This window comes from Scyliorhinus torazame, chromosome 13 (assembly GCF_047496885.1).
Source record: "Scyliorhinus torazame isolate Kashiwa2021f chromosome 13, sScyTor2.1, whole genome shotgun sequence".
Lineage (NCBI taxonomy): Eukaryota > Metazoa > Chordata > Chondrichthyes > Carcharhiniformes > Scyliorhinidae > Scyliorhinus > Scyliorhinus torazame.
In genome coordinates this window covers 214,367,021-214,390,861 of record NC_092719.1, presented here as the reverse complement: position 1 = coordinate 214,390,861, position 23,841 = coordinate 214,367,021, and the positions used below count along the sequence as shown (strand labels likewise).

The window sequence follows — 23,841 nt, the reverse complement described above, 5'->3', positions numbered from 1 at the left end:
TGAGCGTGGCCAATCCACCCACCCTGCACATCTATGTTGTGGGGGCGAAACCCACGCAAACACGGGGAGAATGTGCAAACTCCACTTGGACAGTGACCCAGAGCCGGGATCGAACCTGGGGCCTCGGCGCCGTGAGGCAGCAATGCTAACCACTGCGCCACCGTGCTGCCCCCTGTTCACCCCGTTTCCGCGTGGGTTTCCTCCGGGTGCTCCGGTTTACCCCCACAGTCCAAAGATGTGCAAGTTAGGCGGATTGGCCATGGTAAGTTGCCCCATACTGCCCACAGGTTGGGTGTGGTTATGGGGTTAGTGTCCACAGGTTGGGTGGGATTATGGGGTTAGGGTGGGGGAGTTGGCCTGGGTAAGGTGCTCCCTCAGGGTCGATGGCAGACTCGATTGGCCTATCCTGCACTGTAGGGATTCTATGGTTTTTGATCATTCTATCATTTGAAATACTTCTCTGACTATGTCTGCTGTCTGGATCCCTTGTGATTTTGAACCAGAGGGGAGATTAGACTTGTTTTTCCCTCCCCTTTTCAAGGAGGTGTCACCTGGGATAACTAGAGAGGCGGAGGTTGTTTTCCTAACAACAGAGAAGATTTAATAGAGGCATTCAAGATCATGAAGAATACTGAGTTGAGTAGAGAGGGCAGAAGTGTTTTCACTGTCGAGAGGGTTGATAACCACAGGAACAGATTTGCTGTAAATGGTAAAAGAACTAGAGGAGATTTCTTTTGTTGCTGTTGCAATCTGGAATGTCCTGCTGGGAGGGCAGTGGAAGCAGGTTCAGTAATAACTTTCAGAATGTAATTTTTCTATCCAACACACTTGGGTTTGCCCACATGCTTTGCTTGTGTATCGCAAAGCCCCTGCCATACGCTGGGGCTCAGCTTGACCACTAATTAAGCAGATCCCACAAGACTCCGTTTGAATTTCATAACCATGTGGGCAATATTAATCCCCCCCCCCACGACCCCCATCACTTCCTCTCCTCCAGCTTTTCCTTTTCAGAAATTTAAAAAATAGCCAATTGGCTTCAAGATATATTTTGACAAACTATTCACAGTTTGCATAAATCACACAAAGCTAATGCACTCGGCCTCTTTTTAAAAAATAAATTCCTTCACATTGTGTGGGCGTCGCTGGCTAGGCCAGCATTTGTTGCCCCATCCCTAATTGCCCCTTGAGAAGATGGTGGTGAGCCGCCGCCTTGAACCAGTGCAGTTCATGTAGGTACACCCACCGTGCTGTTAGGGAGGGAGTTCCAAGATTTCGACCCAGCGACAGTGAAAGGCACGGGGATATCGTTCCAAGTTGGGAAGGCTTTTGGGGAACTTCGGACCTTTGCTGCCCTTGTCTTTCTAGTTGGTGGAGGTCGTGGGTCTTGTTTAAAGATCTTTTTAATGCTGCCTGCTATCGTGCCCTGTTACTCAAATCTAATGAATTTAAACTCCTCTTGGCTGTTGCTCAATTTTCAGTAAGTTCTTTTATAAATTTGGTTTCATAGAATTTACAGTGCAGAAGGAGGCCATTTGGCCCATCGAGTCTGCACCGGCTCTTGGAAAGAGCACCCTACCCAAGCCTATACCCCCACCCTATCCCCATAACCCAGTAACCCCACCCAACACTAAGGGCAGTTTTGGACACTAAGGGCAATTTTTAGCATGGCCAATCCACCTAACCCGCACATCTTTGGACTGTGGGAGGAAACTGGAGCACCCGGAGGAAACCCACGCACACACTGGGAGAACGTGCAGACTTCGCATAGACAGAGACCCAAACCGGGAATCGAACCTGGGTCCCTGGAGCTGTGAAGCAATTGTGCTAACCACTATGCTACCGTGCTGCCCACTTTGCCCTACAATAGCTTTCAAATGCACGGTGATATCATGTTTGCTGAAACCTATTGTGCAGAAACCCAAAAGGCATGTTGCCCACTGTCATCGAGCTCGTGACCTGCCGTGCAAATGCCACCATTCAACCTGTCGCAGCATCCCCAGGGCTGCCATTCACTGTAGTTCAAGAACTTGGTGTTACGTGCAGAAATAAGGGTGAGTAGTTGTCAGACCTGCTGAACTCGCTCATGATGCATTCACTGGCATCATTGACCGCAGCCGGCCTATCCTCACCGAGGGGCTAATTCAGGGTAAATGCTAGAAAATTCTCTTGATTCCCTAAGACAAGTAAGCAAAGTTCCAGAAGCCTCATTGCCTCCTTATTCCTTCAGTGTCACTGGATCATAATCCTGGAATTCTCTTCCTAATGCCATTGTAGGAGCACCTTCACCATATAGACTCGAGCAGTTCAATAATAATGATCTTTATTAGTGTCACGAGTCGGCTTACATTAACACAACAATGAAGTTACTGTGAAAATCCCCTCGTCGCCACACTCCGGTGCCTGTTTGGGTACACAGAGGGAGAATTCAGAATGTCCAATTCACCTGACAAGCACGTCTTTCTGGACTTGTGGGAGGAAACCTGAGCACCTGGAGGAAACCCACGCAGACACTGGGAGAATGTGCAGACTCCGCACAGACAGTGACCCAAACCGGAAATCGAACCTGGGACCCTGGAGTTGCGAAAGAGCAGTGCTACCGTGCAGGTGTGATGTGGAGATGCCGGCGTTGGACTGGGGTGAGCACAGTACGAAGTCTTACAACACCAGGTTAAAGTCCAACAGGTTTGTTTCAAACACTAGCTTTCGGAGCGCTGCTCCTTCCTCAGGTGAATGAAGAGGTCTGTTCCAGAAACACATATATAGACAAATTCAAAGATGCCAAACAATGCTAGGAATGCGAGCATTCTTCAGCAGTCAAGGGCATTCAGCCTCTGATCTCCAGGTAAGCGTTCTCCAAGGCGGCCTTCAGGACCCGCGACAACGCAGAATCGCCGAGCAGAAACTTAAAGCCAAGTTCCGCACACATGAGTGCGGCCTCAACGGGGACCTGGGATTCATGTCACATTACATTCATCCCCCACCATCTGGCCTGCGAAATCCTACCAACTGTCCTGGCTTGAGACAATTCACACCTCTTTAACCTGGGGTTACCCCATCTCTGGACCTGTAAAGATTTAATCACCTGCTAATGCTCGCATTCCAAGCATTGTCTGGCATCTTTGAATTTGTCTATATATGTGTTTCTGGAACAGACCTCTTCATTCACCTGAGGAAGGAGCAGCGCTCCGAAAGCTAGTGACATCGAAACAAACCTGTTGGACTTTAACCTGGTGTTGTAAGACTTCGTACTGTGCTCACCGTGCAGGTGGCCTATGACCCCATTCTGCTGGACGGTTAGGGACGGGCAATAAATTCTGACCCGGTCAGTGACGCCCACATCCTGCGAATTAGCTTTCTAAAGGACTCGAGTGAATTGATACCCGATGTATGGCTAGGTCTATTCAAGATTGTGTTTGATTTTTAAATTTTATTTAAAGTACCCAATCCATTTTTTTTCCAATTAAGGGGCAATTTAGTGTGGCCAATTCACCTACCCTGCACATGTTTTGCGTTATGGGGGTGAGACCCACGTAGACACTGGGAGAATGTGCAAACTCCACACGACAATGGGTCGGGATCGAACCTGGGTCCTTGGCGCCGTGGTGTTTTGTTTTTTATGAAAATCTTGTACATTTGTTATTCACGTGGAGCCCAACCCTATTCATTGCTTGTGATTTACACAAGTATGGCAAGGTGATTGGATAGTGTTTATAAGCAGGAACCCTGTCTACCCTACCTGCCCCCTCTTCCTCACCCGAGCTTACGTCAGCACTCTCATTGTCCCAACGAACATTATGTTGCAGCTTTAAAATTTCTTAGGAAGGGTGGATAGATTTCCGACAGCCAAACTTCAGCCAACCAAAGCTTGCTGCCTATATCTTAACTCTCACCAGGTCAGTGGATGCATTGGTGATCATCTTCCAGGATTCTATAGACTGCAGAACAGTTCCTGAAGATTATAGGGTGGGCAATGTAACCCCACTATTTAAAAAGAGAGGTTGAGAGGAAGCAGGGAATTATAGACCAGTCAGCCTGACGTCAGTAGTGGGGAAAATTCTAGAATCCATTATCAAAGATTTTATGAAGTGGAGATGCCGGCGTTGGACTAGGGTGGGCACAGTAAGAAGTCTTACAACACCAGGTTAAAGTCCAACAGGTTTGTTTCAAAATAACTAGCTTTCGGAGCACTGCTCCTTCCTCAGGTGAAAGATTTTATAGCAGAGCACTTCGAAAACAGTGGCAGGATCGGACAGTCAGCTTGGATTTATGAAGGGGAAATTATCTACTGGAACTCTTTGAGGATGTAACTCGTAGAATTGATGAAGGGGAGACAGTGGATGTGGTTTAATTGGACTTTCAGAAGGCTTTTGACATAGTCCCGCATAAGAGATTAGCGTGTAAAATTAAAGAGCATGGGATTGGGAGTAGTTTTGAGATGGATAGAAAACTGGCTGGCAGTCAGGAAACAAAGAGTAGGAATTAATGGATCTTTTTCAAATTGGCAGGCAGTGACTAGTGGGGTACCGTAGGGATCGATGCTAGGGCCCCAGCTATTCATAATATATATATATATATATATAAATGATTTTAGATGAGGGAACAAAATGTCATATCTCCAAATTTGCAGATAACACAAGTTGGGTGGGAGGGTGAGCTGTGAGGAGGATGCAGAGATCCTTCAGTGCGATTTGGACAATTGGAGCGAGTGGGCAAATGAATGGCCGATGCCGTATAATTTGGACAAATGCGAGGTTATTCACTTTGGTAGTCAAAACAAGAAGGCAGACTATTATTTCAGACTATTAGGAGAGGGGAACGTACAACGAGACCTGGGTGTCATTATACACCAGTCACTGAAAGTAGGCATGAAGGTGCAGCAGGCGGTAAAGAAGGCAACTAGTATGCTGGCCGTCATACTGAGAGGATTTGTGTACAGGAGCAGGGATGTCTTGCTGCAATTATACAGGGCCTTGGTGAGGCCATACCTGGAATATTGTGTGCGGTTTAGGTCTCCTTATGTGAGGAAGGATGTTCTAGCTATAGAGGGAGTGCAGAGAAGGTTTACCAGACTGATTCCTGGGATGGCAGGACTGACTCACAAGGAGAGATTGAATCGGTTAGAATTGTATTGGCTGGAGTTCAGAAGATTAAGGGGGGGATCTCCTAGAAACCTATAAAATTCTAACAGTACTGGACAGGGTAGATGCAGGAAGGATGTTCCCGATGGTGGGTGTGTCCAGAACCAGGGGTCACAGTCTTGAGGACAGGGGGTAGACCATTTAGGACGGAGATGAGGAGAAATTTCATTATCCAGAGAGTGGTCGGCTGTGGAATTCGTTACCACAGGAAGTAGTTGAGTCCAAAACGTATGTTTACAAGAAGCAGTTAGATATAGCACTTGGGGCAAAGGGGATCAAAGGATATGGGGGGAAAAGTGGGATTAGGTTATTGAGTTGGATGATCATCTATGATAATGAATGGCAGAGCGGGCTCGAAGGGCCGAATGGCCTCTATGTCCTGTTCACCCATCACCCCCTAGGCTCCCTGGTCTTGCATTGCCTCCACTTTAAAATTCTCATCTCCCTCATTTCGAAATCCTTCTCTGGCCACATGCCCTCTCCATCTCTGTAACCTCCTCCCATCACTAGGAACAGCAGGTTGAATTGCGAGTCTGGCAAGCAGGCTTCAATTAATCCCCAAGTTGGCTGCTGCGGAGCTGCCTTGCACCTGTGACTGGGAGATTTGTTTTGAGTGTTGATACATTGCTCATCTGCTGTCCTCTGTTGCTAACCTCCCAGTCTTTGCTTCTCCCCTGCGAAAGGGCTGAGGTTTAAGAGCGCAGAAAGCACTGGAGTTCGCGGAAAGCTGAAGTAAAGTCGGGGCTTGATGTCGCCTATATCACCCATCACTTGCTGACTACATTGATTCTCGAGTAGCAACACCTCCAATTTACAATTCCCACCCCTGTGTTCAAATCTTTCAATGGTCTTGACCCTCCCCCATTTCTGTAACCCCTTCTAACTCTTGAATCTTTGTCTCTTGATCATCCCCGATTTTGAAGGACTCAACCATTAGAGGCCATGCCTTCAGCTACCTTGACCCTAAGCTCTGGAATTCCTTCCCTAAACCTCTCTTACTCTCTACCTCTGGTGCTTTAAGATGAGTCTTTTTTTAAAATAAATTTAAGAGTACCCAATTATTATTTTTTTCAATTAAGAGGCAATTTAGCGTGGCCAATCCACCTACCTGCACATCTTTGGGTTGTAGGGGTGAGACCCATGCAGACACTGGGAGAATGTGCAAACTCCACATGGACGGTGACCCAGGGCCGGGCTCGAACCCGGGTCCTCAATGCCATAGGCAGCAGTGCTAACCACTGTGCCGCCATGCCGCTCTTTTAAGATGATTCTGAAATATTTGATCAAGTTTTTGGTCATCTGTGGAACACCCTCCAGTGTGTTTGATGACACCCCTGTGAAGCACCTTCACTATGTTAAAGGCACTACATAATTGCAGGTTGTTGTATGAATGTTATTCTTATTTGAGCCTGGACAAAGGGTTGATAGAATTTGGGGGTAGTGTGACACCCAACAAACCCAATCCCCACTTCACCTGTTTTTAAAAAATTATTCACTCAAGGAATGCGAAGATTGCTGGTGAACCGGCATTTTCTGCCCATCCCTAATTACCCTTCAGTAAGTGGTGGCAAACCCGCCTCCTTGACCCACTGCAGTCCATGTGGTGTTGGTTCACTCGGTACTCTTCAGTGTAATGGTTTGCTACTAACTGTGTGGCCATTTCAGAGGGCAGAGTCAACCATAACTGTACACTTTATGTGTAAACCATGGGCTGGTTTAGCACACTGGGCTAAATAGCTGGCTTTTAAAGCAGACCAAGGCAGGCCAGCAGCACGGTTCAATTCCCGTACCAGCTTCCCTGAACAGGCGCTGGAATGTGGCGACTAGGGGCTTTTCACAGTAACTTCATTTGAAGCCTACTTGTGACAAGTGATTTTCATTTCATTTCATACTTCTGTAGGAGGGTCAAGTTGTCGTGTGAGAGTACCTTTAAGAAATGGGTGTTTATAAATGGGTGTGTATATAAACATCTGTAGTGAGAGTACCTTTAAGAAATGGGTTTGTATATAAGTATCTGTAGTGAGAGTACCTTTAAGAAATGGGTGTTTATTACTGCAGTGATGTCAGAGAGTGGGTGGACCTGGGCTGTCTGTCAGCTTTTTACTTTCGTTTTAGGCTGTTTGCTGCAGAGTGTGTTTTAGTTTCGTTTTCAGAGCTGGATAGCTGCAGTCACAGCCAGAAGGTGTATGAATCTCCCTCTGTAATCTAAAGACTGTAAATCGATCCTGGTGATTTAAAACTAATAACAGTAATGACTTTAACCTGATGTGCTTCTGGTAAAAGGTGTTTTAAGTCGTATGGATGGTAAAAGGAAAGCTTAAAGGATTACTTAGTGTTGTAGTCTTTGGAGGTTGTATTTGAATTAATTGTTGCTAAGATGTTCACTGTATGTTTTAGAAAGGTTAACTTGAGTTCATAGAATAAACATTGTTTTGCTTTAAAAATACTTTTCCATTTCTGCTGTACCACACCTGTAGAGTGGCCCGTGTGCTCCCCATACCACAATCTATTAAAAGTTGTGGGTCAGGTGAACTCCATGATACACTTTGGGGTTCTCTAAACCCTGGCCCATAACAACGTGGACTCGAAACATTAACTCTTGTTTCTCCCTCCACAGATGCAGCCAGACCGGCTGTGTTTATATCCAGCTTTTTCTGTTTTTGTTTCAGATTTCCATCATCCACAGTATTTTGCTGTTGTAATAGTCAACCCCCATTGCTATCTGTCTAATAATAATCTTTATTGTCCCAAGTAGGCTTGCATTAATCCCCGGGTCGCCACATTCCGGCACCTGTTCGGGTACACAGAGGGAGAATTCAGACTGTCCAAATCACCTAACAAGCACGTCTTTTGGGACCTGTGGGAAGAAACCGGAGCACCCGGAGGAAACCCACACAGACACGGGGAGAACGTGCAGACTCCGCACAGACAGTGACCCAAGCGGGAATCGAACTTTGGACCCTGGCGCTGTGAAGCCACTGTGCTACCGTGCGGCCCACACCGTCTGTTGTCATATCTATGCCAGAACAGGCAAGGGTGGCAGGATTTCCCTCCTGAAGGCCATTGGTAAACCAGATAGGTTTTTGCAGCAATCCAGTAGTTTCATGTTTATTATTACAGAGGCTAGTTTTGTAATCCCAGATTTATCAATGAATTGAATGCGAATTCCCACCCTCTGCCGTGATGGGGCTTTGATCCCCTGTCTCCAAAACATTAGTCCGAGCCTCTGGATTACCCGTCTGCAAATGCCACCATTTTGCTACTGTCCCCGTAATATTTACACGGACTCCAGAGCTGGTCGCTGGATCGAGATTGGGGGTTGGGCAGTGAAGGGTTGGAAAGGGAGGAAACATCACCCAGGCGATTTGCCCCAGATTTCTGTTGATGTGTAATTGTACGTGGATGTTGGGTGAAAATGGAATTGGCTGTGGTTGTCTCCAGTTGAACAGCGCTGATATCTGATGCTCGTTTGCACATATATTATATGCTCCACGAATGTACATTTTACTGTTTTATTTAAAAGCCTTCTCATGATGTTCCATCTTTCCTCCAGGTTTACTCCATGATCGTCGTTCTCCCAAAAACCCCTTTGCGGGAGAGAATCTCTCTGCCATGTGAGTCATTTAATGCTCTCTTCTGCTTTGCCAACTGGTATTTATGGGCAGCTATTGCCCTCAATTAGCGCTGATTCCCAGACTCCACGGGGATCCCTGCGCATGGAGCGAATTCCAATAGGGCTGGTAAAATCCCCTCCTTTCTCTGAGCTGGACCATCTGAGCCAGCACTGGGCTCAGCGGTAACTGGATACGCACCTGAAGAGAGACAGTTGGCAGGACCGATGGGGAAAGCCAGAGAGGAGTAGGACCCAGCTGAGTTTCTCTTGCAGAGAGCCAGCATGGATACGTAGGCCTGAGTGGGCTCCTCCTGTGTTGTAACCGTGTTATGAATTGACCAGATGATCAGAGTCCCGACTGCCAAAGCAAATCATCTTTGCCCAGCTCAAGGAAGGCTTCCGAACAAGAGGAGGACAAAGGACGCGCTTCATAGACACCCTGAAGGCTTACCTCAATAAATGCAACATGGACGTCAACGCCAGAGAGCCCCTTGCTCAGAGGACACCGACGTGGAGGAACCTCCTGATTGAAGGGAACACAATTCTATGAGGATACCCGACGGCAAGAGGAGGCCTGGAAAAGGAGACTGAGAAAGAAATACCAGCGATCTAGAGTCTTAAGGGCCGATTGCTACCTCCTGGAAACACCTGCCAAGTGTGTGGTCGAAGATGCGGCCTGAGGATTGGGCTCATTAGCCCCGCAGGGACCCACAGAAAGCATGACCAGTAACGATGAGTTTCCTAGGTGGAGAATCATACTCTCCAGCGAGGGATTGACTGAGAAGAAGAAGAATGAGTGTTGGATAAATGTTGGGAGAATTGTCTCCCTCTCATTCGAAATAGTGCCGTTAAGAAGCAGTTGCGGCGTCTGTTACCATGGGGTTGAGCTTGCATTCCCATTGCAGATTTAGCATTCAACAGCTTGCGATTCGATGCTAAATTGTACAAGTTAACAAGACAGTAGATTTATGCTTTTGTATGCGGCCTGGGGCTTGGTGGGGTGTACCAAAAGGCCCACAAAATCAAACCATATCTTCTTCATGCCTCTGCCCTGGAGAGTCTTAATGGGACTCCTGGGGTGATTGAACATTCAAATTAAGAGTGAGAGCTGTGAGTGACCCATCAGGCCATGCTTGTTGGCTGTAGATCAGGCGCTGAGGCCTGAACAAGTAAAGCCGGCTATTGTTTCACTCTCCCAGTGTCGGGAAGGAATAATCAACCCTTCAGTTTTGCTCTGGAGTCTCCGGGAATTAAAGATCAGTCTCCATATCCAGAATGGGGCAAAAAAATACAACAGATACTGAAATAATAGAAGGGGGCATTTAGAAAAAAAAAATGGTTATTTAAAATTGTTGTCATAAACTCTTAGAACATAGAACAGTACAGCTCAGAACAGGCCCTTCGGCCCTCGATGTTGTGCTGAGCTTTGTCCGAAACCAAGATCAAGCTATCCCACTCCCTGTCATTCTGGTGTGCGTAATGTGCCTATCCAATAACCGCTTGAAAGTTCCTAAAGTGTCCGACTCTTGTAGAATCATAGAATCCCTACAGTGCAGAAGGAAGCCTTTCGGACAATCTAGTCTACACCGACCCTTTGAAAGAACACTCTACACAAGTCCATCCACCCCATCCTATCCCCGTAACCCCATAACCTAACCTGCACATTCCTGGACACTAAGGAGCAATTTTAGCGTGGCCAATCCACCTAACATGCACATCTTTGGACTGTGGGAGGAAACCAGAGCACCCGGAGGAAACCCATGCAGACACTAGGAGAACGTGCAAACTCCACACACAACGTGCCCAGAATTGAACCGAGGTCCCGGCACTGTGCAGCAGCAAGGCTACTGTGCCACCGTGTTGCCCCAGGGGTTTAATTTCTTTGAGAAAAGCTGTTTAGTTAAGTTGGGCGTCGAGGGGTGGTTGGAGCCAGTGTGTCTTGTGATGTGATCTGCAAGAATATATCCATATGGTACGCTCATTCAGAAAGTTAGAGGGCATGGGGTACAGGGAAATTTATCTGTCTGGATACCGAACTGGCTGGCCGAAAGAAGACAGCGAGTGGTAGTGGATGGAAAGTATTCCCCCTGGAGGTCGGTGACCAGTGGTGTCCCGCAGGGATCTGGGACCTCTGCTCTTTGTGGTTTTTATAAATGACTTGGATGAGTAAGTGGAAGGGTGGGTTAGTAAGTTTGCCGATGACACAAAGGTTGGTGGAGTTGTAGATAGTGTCGAGGGCTGTTGCAGGTTACAACAGGACCTTGACAGGATGCAGAGCTGGGCTGAGAAGTGGCAGATGGAGTTCAACCTTGATAAATGTGAAGTGATTCATTTTGGAAGGTCGAATTTGAATGCTGAATACAGGGTTAAAGGCAGGATTCTTGGAAATGTGGAGGAACAGGGGGATCTTGGGGTCCATGTACGTAGATCCTTCAAAATTGCCACACAGGTTGATAGGGTTGTTAAGAAGGCGTATGGTGTGTTGGCTTACATTAACAGGGGGATTGAGTTTGAGAGCTGTGAGGTTTTGCTGCAGCTTTATAAAACCCTGGTTCGACCACACTTGGAATATTGTGTCCAGTTCTGGTCGCCTCATTACAGGAAGGATGTAGATGCAATGGAGAGGGTGCAGAGGAGATTTACCAGGATGCTGCTTGGAATGGAGGGCATGTCTTATGAAGAAAGGTTGAGGGAGCTAGGGCTTTTCTGACTGGAGCAAATAAGGAAAAGAGGTGACTTAATAGAGGTGTACAAGTGATGTGAGGCATGGATAGAGTGGATAGCCAGAGACTTTTCCCCAGGGCGGAAATGGCTGTCATCAGCGGACATAATCTTAAGGTGATTGGAGGAAGGTATAGGGCAGATGTCAGAGGTAGGTTCTTTACACAGAGTGGTGGGTGTGTGGAATGCACTGCCAGCAGAGGTGGTGGAGTCAGAGTCATTAGGGACATTTAAGCGACTCTTGGACAGGCACATGGACAGCAGTAAATTGAAGGGATGTAGGTTAGGTTGATCTTAGATTAGGACAAATGGTCGACACAACATCGTGGGCCGAAGGGCCTGTACTGTGCTGTACTGTTCTATGTTCAACCCGCGGATGGATATGGCTGGCACGAGGGGACATAACTTTAAACTGAGGGGTAATAGATATAGGACAGAGGTTAGAGGTAGGTTCTTTACGCAAAGAGTAGTGAGGCCGTGGAATGCCCTACCTGCTACAGTAGTGAACTCGCCAACATTGAGGGCATTTAAAAGTTTATTGGATAAACATATGGATGATAATGGCATAGTGTAGGTTAGATGGCTTTTGTTTCGGTGCAACATCGTGGGCTGAAGGGCCTGTACTGTGCTGTACTGTTCTATGTTCTAAGATTCATAGCTTGCAGGTCAAATCAGATCCTGAGTACAGTCGGGGGCTACGTTTTCGCAAAGTGAATGGCCAGTGAACCTTCACCGTTTAGTTTCCTTTTGCAATTCTATCTGAAAGGAACACAGCTTTGTCCTGACTTGTTTTCTTTTTCAAATCTTTGCAGCCAAGAAAAGCTTCTACATCTATGCTGCGATCTTGTCGTTGTTGAACCTGATCCAAGGGATTGGCAGCGCACTGCTGTGCGCTAATGTTACTGTGGGATTATGGTAAGTAAAGTAAAGTTGCCATAGTCCCAGATGACCGTAGGCTGATTTCCCCTTTGAAGGGGAGAGCTGACTGGTGGTGATTTAACCTGAGGATCACCACACCTCAGATGAGGGGCAAGGTTAAGAAGGTAGGACCTTCATGAATAACCTTAGCTGGTGCGGGAATTGAACCCGCGCTGTAGGCCTCGCTCTGCATCGTGAACCAGCTGTCCAGCCAACTGAGCTAAACAGGCCCCCGGATTATGGTAGGTGTGCGTTAATATTACAACGGGACTGGGGTGGTGAGAGCTATGTACAGGAGCTATTGGAGAACGTCTTGTATGTATTATAGGCAGTTTCCCATGGCTGGGAATTCGTGAACTCGAGTCGTAATCTCGAATAAGGGCTCAGACCGAGATGAGAAATTGCTTTACTCAAGATTGTTGCGGATCTTTGGAATTTTCTACATGAAGATGTAGAATAGGAGCAAGAGTGGACCATTCGGCCCCTTGAACCAGTTCTGCATTCAACATGACCATCTTCTACCAGAACTATATTTTCCTGCCCACACCATATCCCTCCAGTCCCTGAGAATTCCAAAATCTATCGATCTCGGTCTTGAATATATTCATTCATGTGGATGGAGCATCCCTAACCCTCTAGTGAAGACAATTCCAAAGATTCACAACTCTTTGAGTAAAGAAATCTCTGTTAATCTTAGACCTAAATGATCGATCCCTTTGATCCCTTACCCTGAGTCTGTATCCCATGTTCTAGATTCTCCAGCTAGGGGAAAACACCCTCTGCGTTTGCCTGCTCATCCCCTTCAGGACCTTGCATGCTTCAGTGAGATGATCCCATCCTTCTGCACTCCAGAGAGCAAAGGCCCCACCGCGTCCCATCTATCCCAGAGGGTTGTGGGCGCTCAGTCACTGAATATATTCGAGGCTGAAATTGGTGAGATTTTGGATGCCGAGGGAAACGAGGGGTACAGGTAAAGGGCAGCAAAGTGGAGTTGAGATTGAAGATCAGCCATGATCTTACTGAATGATGGAGCAGATTTAAGGGGGTAAATGGCCTATTTCTTATGCTCTTATTTCAGGAAATTGAGGGTTGTGGGAAGGGTGGTCAAAAGGGGATTTACCTCTCACTTTGAACAATACAGAACTCCCTCAAGTGTTCCTGTTCAGGGACTTCCGGGTGCGGCGATGACCAGCTAAGTCGCACGTTTCGGCAGCTCCCGGTGGAATGGACTTTTGGGCTCTTAATAAGAGCCCCAACGGCAATTTTAACGGCTAAAAGCACTGTGCGGTAAACCAGAAGGGAATCCCCCCTGGATACGGATGGAAAAAGGAGAGGAAAGTGGCCGGATTGCAGTGGATCCTTTAGAGCAGCGGCAAGGAAGGCAAGCAAAATCCAAGATGGCGTCGGAAGGTGGCAGTTTAATATGGGGCCCTGAACAACACGAGTTTTTGAAACGCTGCGTGGAAGAGCTTAAAAAGGAGATGAAGAAGGAGCTGTTGGCCCCGATATTACAGGCGATTGAAGGGCTAAAAGATGAGCAAAAGACCCAGGAGCGGGAGCTTCGGGTCGTGAAGGCAAAGGCTGCCGAGAACGAGGACGATATACAGGGCCTGGTGGTGAAGACGGAGATGCACGAGGCACACCATAAACGATGTGTGGAAAGGCTGGAGGTGCTGGAGAATAATGCGAGGAGGAAGAATTTAAGGATTCTTGGTCTTCCTGAAGGTGCAGAAGGGGCGGACGTCGGGGCATATGTGAGCACGATGCTGCACTCGTTGATGGGATCGGAGGCCCCGACGGGTCCGCTGGAGGTGGAGGGAGCCTACCGAGTTATGGCGCGAAGACCGAAGGCTGGAGAAATTCCTCGAGCCATAGTGGTGAGATTCCTCCGTTTTAAGGACAGAGAGATGGTCCTAAGATGGGCAAAGAAAACTCGGAGCAGTAGATGGGAGAACGCGGTGATCCGCGTATATCAAGACTGGAGTGCGGAGGTGGCGAGAAGGAGGGCGAGCTTTAATCGGGCCAAGGCAGTGCTTCATAAAAAGATCAAATTTGGAATGCTGCAGCCGGCAAGACTGTGGGTCACATATCAAGGGAAGCACCACTACTTTGAAACGGCGGATGAGGCGTGGACATTTATTGTTGAAGAGAAATTGGAATGAGTGGGTTATTAAAAAAGAACGTTCGAGACAAAGTGGTGGCGCGAAGAGGGGGGGGGAAAAAGGGGGGGAGAGATGATTTTTATGTTGTTAATCCTGCGACCCGGTAACCTTTCTCTCTTCCACAGGTTGTGGGGGAGGGAGGAAGGGAGGTGGAGGAGTTGGGGGCGTTGGCCATTGGGGGCGGGGCCAAAAGGGAAGCGCGGGCTTTGTTCCCGCGCTATGATAATAATGGCGGGAATAGGGAAGGAGGGGGCGTCGCACGGTGCGAGCCGAGGTCACGGGGGGAAGCCGAGGCCGGCCAGAGTTTGCTGACTTCTGGGAGCAACATGGGGGGTGTAACTACGCTAGTGGGGGATCTAGCGGGGGGGGTGGGAGGGGGGATTTACTGGGTCGCTGCTGCTGGGGAGAAGGGGGAGCTGGTATGGGGTGGGGTGGGGTGGGCGGGGGGGCACCGCCTGGGGGGGGACACAGCTGCGTGGGAACCGGGTGAGGAGCTGGGTAAAAGGGGATGGCTAATCGACAAGGGGGGGGGCTAAAGAGCTCCCCAACCCGGCTGATCACGTGGAATGTGAGAGGGCTGAACGGGCCGATAAAGAGGGCACGGGTACTCGCACACCTAAAGAAACTTAAGGCAGATGTGGTTATGTTACAGGAGACGCATTTGAAACTGATAGACCAGGTTAGACTACGCAAAGGATGGGTGGGGCAGGTGTTTCATTCGGGGCTAGATGCGAAAAACGGGGGTGGCTATATTAGTGGGGAAGCGGGTAATGTTTGAGGCAAAGACCATAGTGGCACATAGTGGGGGCAGATACGTGATGGTGTAGACCCATGGCGATGTAGTAGAACTAGGAGGAAGGAGTTTTCGTTTTTCTCCTATGTCCACAAAGTTTATTCGCGAATAGACTTTTTTGTTTTGGGAAGGGCGCTGATCCCGAAGGTGAGGGGGACGGAGTATACGGCCATAGCTATTTCGGATCACGCTCCACATTGGGTGGACTTGGAGATAGGGGAGGAAAAAGAACGGCGTCCACCCTGGAGAATGGACATGGGACTAATGTCGGATGAGGGGGTGTGTCTAAGAGTGAGGGGGTGTATTGAAAAGTACTTGGAACTCAATGATAATGGGGAGGTCCAGGTGGGAGTGGTCTGGGAGGCACTGAAGGCAGTGGTTAGAGGGGAGCTGATATCAATCAGGGCACATAAAGGAAAGCAGGAGAGTAGGGAACGGGAGCGGTTGCTGCAAGAACTTCTGAGGCTGGACAGGCAATATGCGGAGGCACCGGAGGAGGGACTGTACAGGGAAAGGCAAAGGCTACACGTAGAATTTGATTTGCTGACTACGGGTACTGCAGAGGCACAGTGGAGGAAGGCACAGGGTGTACAATACGAATATGGGGAGAAGGCGAGCAGGTTGCTGGCCCACCAATTGAGGAAAAGGGGAGCAGCGAGGGAAATAGGGGGAGTGAGGGATGAGGAGGGAGAGATGGAGCGGGGAGCGGAGAGAGTGAATGGTGTGTTCAAGGCATTCTATGAAAGATTATATGAAGCTCAGCCCCCGGATGGGAAGGAGAGAATGATGTGTTTTCTGGACCAGCTGGAATTTCCTAAGGTGGAGGAGCAGGAGAGGGTGGGACTGGGAGCACAGATCGAAATGGAGGAAGTAGTGAAAGGAATTAGGAGCATGCAGGCGGGGAAGGCTCCGGGACCGGATGGAATCCCAGTTGAATTTTACAGGAAATACGTGGACTTGCTCGCCCCGCTACTGATGAGAACCTTTAATGAGGCGAGGGAAAGGGGACAGCTGCCCCCGACTATGTCAGAGGCAACAATATCGCTTCTCCTAAAGAAAGAAAAAGACCCGCTGCAATGCGGGTCCTATAGGCCTATCTCCCTCCTGAATGTAGACGCTAAGATTCTGGCCAAGGTAATGGCAATGAGGATAGAGGATTGTGTCCCGGGGGTGGTCCATGAGGACCAAACTGGGTTTGTGAAGGGGAGACAGCTGAATGCGAATATACGGAGGCTGCTAGGGGTAATGATGATGCCCCCACCAGAGGGGGAAGCGGAGATAGTGGTGGCGATGGATGCCGAGAAAGCATTTGATAGAGTGGAGTGGGATTATTTGTGGGAGGTGTTGAGGAGATTTGTCTTTGGAGATGAGTATATTAGATGGGTACAGCTGCTGTTTCGGGCCCCGATGGCGAGCGTGGTCACGAATGGACGGGGGTCTGCATATTTTCGGCTCCATAGAGGGACGAGGCAGGGATGTCCTCTGTCCCCATTATTGTTTGCACTGGCGATTGAGCCCCTGGCAATAGCACTGAGGGGTTCCAGGAAGTGGAGGGGAGTACTCAGGGGAGGAGAAGAACACCGGGTATCTCTGTATGCGGACGATTTGTTGTTGTATGTGGCGGACCCGGCGGAGGGGATGCCAGAGATAATGCGGATACTTGGGGAGTTTGGAGAATTTTCAGGATATAAACTGAACATGGGGAAAAGTGAGTTGTTTGTGGTGCACTCAGGGGGGCAGAGCAGAGAAATAGAGGACTTACCGCTGAGGAAGGTAACGAGGGACTTTTGCTACTTGGGGATCCAGATAGCCAAGAATTGGGGTACATTGCATAGGTTAAATTAACGCGGTTGGTGGAACAGATGGAGGAGGACTTCAAGAGATGGGACATGGTATCGCTGTCACTGGCAGGGAGGGTGCAGGCGGTTAAAATGGTGGTCCTCCCGAGATTCCTTTTTGTGTTTCAGTGCCTCCCGGTGGTGATCACGAAGGCTTTTTTCAAAAGAATTGAGAAGAATATCATGAGTTTTGTGTGGGCCGGGAAGACCCCGAGAGTGAGGAGGGGATTTTTGCAGCGTTGTAGGGATAGTGGGGGGGGCTGGCACTACCAAGCCTAAGTGAGTACTACTGGGCCGCCAATATCTCAATGGTATGTAAGTGGATGGGAGAAGAGGAGGGAGCGGCGTGGAAGAGATTGGAGAGGGCGTCCTGTAAGGGGACTTGCCTACAAGCTATGGTGACGGCGCCGTTGCCGTTCTCACCGAAGAAATACACCACAAGCCCGGTGGTGGTGGTTACTCTGAAAATCTGGGGGCAGTGGAGACGGCATAGGGGTAAGACGGGAGCCTCGGTGTGGTCCCCGATAAGAAATAACCATAGGTTTGCTCCGGGGAGAATGGCTGGGGGATTTGGAACATGGCAAAGAGCAGGAGTAACACAATTGAGAGATCTGTTTGTAGATGGGATGTTTGCAAGTCTGGGAGCGCTGACCGAAAAAATGGGTTGCCCCAAGGGAATGCATTCCGGTATATGCAACTGAGGGCTTTTGCGAGGCAACAGGTGAGGGAATTCCCGCAGCTCGCGACGCAGGAGGTGCAGGACAGAGTGATCTCAAAGACATGGGTGGGGGACGGTAAGGTATCAGACATATATAGGGAAATGAGGGACGAGGGGGAGATTATGGTAGATGAGCTGAAAGGGAAATGGGAAGAGGAGCTGGGGGAGGAGATTGAGGAGGGGCTGTGGGCTGATGCCCTAAGTAGGGTAAACTCATCGTCCTCGTGTGCCAGGCTAAGCCTGATACAATTTAAGGTGTTACACAGGGCGCATATGACTGGAGCACGGCTCAGTAAATTTTTTGGGGTAGAGGATAGGTGTGCGAGATGCTCGAGAAGCCCAGCGAATCACACCCACATGTTCTGGTCATGTCCGGCACTACAGGGGTTTTGGGTGGGGGTGACGAACGTGCTTTCGAAGGTGGTGGGGGTCCAGGTCGAACCAAGCTTGGGGTTGGCTATATTCGGGGTTGCAGAGGAGCCGGGAGTGCAGGAGGCGAAAGAGGCTGATGTTTTGGCCTTTGCGTCCCTTGTAGCCCGGCGCAGGATACTGTTGATGTGGAAGGAAGCCAAGCCCCCGGGTGTGGTGACCTGGACAAATGACATGGCAGGGTTTATAAAGTTGGAACGGATTAAGTTCGTCCTAAGGGGATCGGCTCAAGGGTTCACCAGGCGGTGGCAACCGTTCGTCGAATACCTCACAGAAAGATAGAGCGAATGGAAAAGAAGAAGACAGCAGCAGCAACCCGGGGGGGGGGGGGGGGGGGGAGGAACCAGAAGGACTCTCAGGGATGTTAGTGTATATGTATAATATGTATAGGTTGTTGTTATAGGTAATTGTATATTGGACTGCTAAATTGTATTTTTGGAGAGTATTTATTTGGGACAAGGCAGTTGCCATTTAGTTTTGTTTTTTAATTTCGATGTTGTTTATATATTATTTATTTCTTGCTTAAAACTGGCCATTGTTATTTATATTGTTATATTACTGTGTAAAGGATACACAATGTACTGTCATAGTTGGCCAAAAATTTTGAATAAAATATATATTTTTTAAAAAGTGTTCCTGTTCAGGCTAAATCCAGTAATGGGGGTTGACCCCGTGGGCTTCTGACTTGAGATGAAATGCCAGCAATGAAGCTCAGCATTGAGGCTTCTAATAGTATTAATAGTTTAGGGCAGCACGGTGGTGCAGTGGTTAGCACTGCTGCCTCACGGCACCGAGGTCCCAGGTTCGATCCCAGCTCTGGGTCACTGTCCGTGTGGAGTTTGCACATTCTCCCCATGTTTGCGTGGGTTTCGCCCCCACAACCCAAAGATGTGCAGGTTAGGTGGATTGGCCACGCTAAATTGCCCCTTAGAAAAAAATAATTGGGTACTCTAAATTTATATTTAAAAAATGTAATGCCTTAGCATTACCCCCCCCCCCCTCCCCCCCCTCCCCCCAAAAAATTAAAGCTTCAATTCTGTATCATGATATGTATACCGAGCATATCCATTGAAGCTCATACAGGATTGCATAACACTGAAAGCATTTCCGAGGGGTATTGGTGAAAAGAGTGGTGAAGGTGCAGGATTTGGGGGACGTGTCCAAATTGAAAGGAAGGAGAAATATTTTGAATTCATGTTGTGAGTTGCATATTCTCAACACTCTGGGCAGAAGGAATTTCTCTCTTAATTATCGGTGATTATTTGATATTTAGAGTTACTAGTTCTAACCTCCCCACAAGTGGGAACATGGGACAAGGAGTAGGCCATTCAGCCCTCCATCAGATCATTGCTGGTCTGTGTCCTGATATGCAAACATGCAGCTAATGAACACATAAAATAGGACATGACCAATGAGCAGTCAGGACACTCAGGGGTGGTATCTCACTATAAAAGGGATGAGGCACTCACACCCCGCCTCTTTCCACAGACCAACATCTACAGAGTGAGACAGGGTGTATCCTCAGCATCACACCCCAACACGTGGCTGAGAGCAAGGCTGGTTCAGTTAGACTGAGTTACTACATTTAGATTAGCAGAGAGTCGAACTCGTTGAGAACTGTGCTAATAGTTCAATAAAACACATTGAACTCGCTTCAAAGTCTAGAGCATCTTTTGCTCAAAACTGCATCAAGTGGCAGCTTGTGTTATTCCAAATCACATAACACAACAGTCTGGTTGTGTGGTCTCGATTCCACTTTTACTGACTGACCCCCATAGCCCCCTACTCTCTTGTCTGCCAAAAATCTAAGCCGGCCTTGATTAAACTCAATGAGCCAGTCCCCACTGCTTTCTGGGAAAGGGAATTCCACAGACGAATGACCTTAGGAGAGAGACTTTCTCCACGTCTCCCTCACGAAAAGGAGGCCTCTCATTCTTAAATTGTGTCTCGTCTCCTCCACAATGGAACCATCCTCTGGGTATCCACCCTATCCAGTCCCCTCAGAATCCTACCTGTTTCATTAAGGTCACCTCATTCTTCTTCGAAACTCCAATAGGTACATGCCCCCAACTGGTTCAACCTCTCTCTGTAAGATAAACCCTTCATCGCAGGAAGGTATCGATCCGGGGGAACCCTCTTGAAACTGCTTCTAACACAATTATATAGAGGGGCTGGTTTAGCACAGTGTGCTAAATAGCTGGCTTGTAATACAATGCCAGCAGCGCGGGTTCAATTCCCATGCCGGCCTCCCCGAACAGGCGCCGGAATGTGGCGACTAGGGGCTTTTCACAGTAACTTCATTAAAGCCTACTCGTGACAAGCGATTATTATTACATTTTTTTCAAATAAGGAGGCCAACCCCAGTGCACAGTATTCCAGCCGTGAAACGTTGTCTTCGAATTTGAAGATTAAAGACTTTATCAGCACATCTTGCTGCCTTCCCGTTTCTGGAGAAATCTGTTCCGTATTTCCTGACGGCCGAAACCTCTCAGTTCCGGCATCATCTTCGATGATCTTTTTCTTTATAGTTTCCCCATATTTTCTAATACGGAGACGGAATGATGCCCAGCCCTCCAGGTAGACTCTGACCCAGGCTCGATACACGTTTAATGTAACTTCTCCACTTGATGTGCGGTAACTCTGCATTAATTTACTCTTGGCTGTAACTTTTGTAACACGCTTTGCCCCTTCTCTCCTCTTTCAGCTGTGTGGATGTCACCACGTTCCTTTATTTCAGTCTGTTTGCCCCGCTGATGTATGTTACATTCCTGAAGGGTTTCTTTGGGTAAGCTACCAGTATTTGTGCGTTTATCTCCGTTGGCACCATTTAATTTCTTAGTAAAAAATGCTTTTATCTGTGGTTTCGCTGCCGTGTGTCAGCCAATGGAAAGAGGGAAAATAGTTAGGGATTTGCATTTCTGTAACACCTTGCACAACCCCCGGACAACCTAAAACATTTTACAATCAATGAAGTACTTCTTGTTAATATAGGAAGCGGGACAGTCCATTTGCACATGGCACAATCCCATAAATGCAGCACGGTAGCAGAGTGGTTCGCACAATTGCTTCACAGCTCCAGGGTCCCAGGTTCGATTCCCAACTTGGGCCACTGTCTGTGCGGAGTCTGCACGTTCTCCCAGTATGTGCGTGGGTTTCCTCCGGGTGCTCCGGTTTCCTCCCACAGTCCAAAGATGTGAAGGTTAGGTGGATTGGCCATGCTAAATTGCCCTTAGTGTCCAAAATTGCTCTTGGTGCTGGGTGGGGTTATGGGGATAGGGTGGAGGTGTGGGCTTGAGTAGGGTGCTCTTTCAAAGAGCTGGTGCAGACTCGATGGGACGAATGGCCTCCTTCTGCACTGTAACTTCTATGAAAAATGGTAATGAGAGATTGACCTATTTTGTGCAGGCAGCCCGATAGTGAGGTCTGGCGGCTTGGTCATCGCAGGTCGGGCCCCCACCCCCTTACCAGAGACCCCCCTGCCTGGAAGCTAAAGAACAATCCTTTGATCCGCAAGATTTCTATGCACTTCAAAGAGAAAAAGCTTTTATTAGGCTGACCGCTTCCAGACAGCCAGATGTCTGGATTGTTTAGTTTCATTTCTCTTCACGCTTAAATAGATCTCGAGTATCCTACTGTGAAACTAACCACAATGTTTATAAACATCTACAAACATCTAGTTATGATTTACAGCTCATGACCACATCAAAAGCAGTTAAGTGCTTTCTGCTTGCAAAAAAAGACGAAGTGAAAGGACTCAACTCCTAGGATTTGCAGTGGGGCAAGGGAGCCCTCTGATGGACTTGGGGGAGAACCTACTTTAAAAACCTATCCCCTTGGCCCGCCGCATCAGGGCCAGGCTGGGAAATAGTTGTACCAATCCATGCCCGCGTGAATCCCAGCCCATGGAGATGTGAAGAATCAGGTGCCCATTAATAGGATGGAAATGGGTCCATTTGACCTATTCCCATCCTCCCGCTAACACTGGGGACGAACCTCGATGCCGCCACCAGTGGGGGACCGGAGCATCACAAACTGATCTGCGCCCGGCTATGATCCTGTTTTTTTTCCCCCACCCTGGATTCTCCGCCGCATCAGGAACTCCACTGCCAGGGGTGGGCGAGCCCGTTATAGCATGCTAGGATGATGTGTGACAAGGAAGGGAAATTGAGGTGGTGGTGTTCCCATGTCTCTACTGCCCTTTCCCTTCTAAGTGGGAGTGGTTGCGGGTTTATTAGGTGCTTTCAAAGGAGCCTTGGCAAATTGTAGTGCATCTTTTACATCGGCAGCTGCAACTGTGCAGCATTCCCTCAGTATTGCACTGACCGCACGGGCCCAAATCTGTTTGACTCTTAGCGAAGATTGAACCCATGACCCTCTGACCCATGAGGTGGGAATGTGCTACCCATTGAACCATAGTTGAGGGAGGGCCTGAGAGAGAGAGCTTCCCCCAAGAACAGGAGAGGTTGAGTCGGAGGTCTTGCACCTCTAACCCAAAAGCCTTCGTTTCGGGGCCAGTGAACAAGGTAATGGTGACTGCTGTAATGTAGGGAAACGCGGCAGCCAATTCGTTTGGCAGTTAAGATGTCTTGTTCACCCCTGCAGGTCCGAGCCCAAGATACTCTTCTCCTACAAGTCGCAGATCGACGAGCCGGACGACATAGATGTGCATCTGCCCCAGACCCACTCTGTTGCAAAGAAGGAGGGGCTGGAGCCTGGCTCCTACTCCAACACACAGATTGACGGCTCGGCCTCTTACCTGGACGACCTAACGGTTGGAAGTATCAACAGTATCGACAGCGACCGGTGGAAAATTATGAACGCTTGAAGGAATGGGGGGGGGGGAACAGTGGGAATTGGGGGGGTGGGTAATGGGGGGGGGGGGGGAAGAGGGGGGAACCCTGCCACATCACTCCTTGCGCTGCCTCATCCACCTGAGATTTCAGTATTGGAATGTACCAATGATAGGATTTTATAAATCCTCCTGTTTTAACACACTTGTCAACATAAGAGCTGTGCCCCCACCCCTCCAGCTCTCCCGAACACTCCTTGGGATTAAAAAAAAAAGTCTTCATGCCAGCAACCCCGCCCCCTCCCAAACTTTGCAAACAAAAGTTCCAGGCATTGCTCTCATCTGAGGCCCATTGGTGGAAAGTTATGTTTGTTGCTTTGTATTTGTGCGTTTTAAACTTTACCGTCTCTCCAAATATTTCCGAGCTGGAGGCTAATTTATTCCCCCTCCCCTCTCCTGTTGAAGTTACTTTGGAACGAATGAAATTGGAAGTTAAAAAGAATACGGGGAAAGTTTGAAACTGTGTTCTCCCAGTGTTTACTCCTCTCAGTGACTCCACTGCCTTTTCGCTTTTAAATTCTCTTATTGACTCTCTGCAGGGGCTGGGGAAGGGGGGGCGGAGGCGAGAGAAAGGCGACAATGTCCGCCTGCCACAGTATTAATTAAGATGGTTCTCTTTGTTATGAATGGCTGCTGCTGGGTGATGGCGTAATGGTTGGGGA

The 23,841-nt window shown here is 48.5% G+C and overlaps 1 protein-coding gene across 1 annotated transcript in view; it reads left to right on the top strand.

The window, feature by feature from the left end:
* The window catches only part of tpra1 (transmembrane protein, adipocyte asscociated 1), a 101,622-nt gene extending 78,457 nt beyond the window's left edge, over nt 1-23,165 (top strand). Inside the window, exons 7-10 of the mRNA XM_072473042.1 lie at nt 8,692-8,752; nt 12,285-12,387; nt 21,035-21,115; nt 22,933-23,165. Coding sequence (XP_072329143.1) covers nt 8,692-8,752; nt 12,285-12,387; nt 21,035-21,115; nt 22,933-23,155 — 468 coding nt within the window. The 3' untranslated portion in view covers nt 23,156-23,165. The remainder of the gene's footprint in view (nt 1-8,691; nt 8,753-12,284; nt 12,388-21,034; nt 21,116-22,932) is intronic.
* The last annotated feature ends 676 nt before the right edge of the window (nt 23,166-23,841 follow it).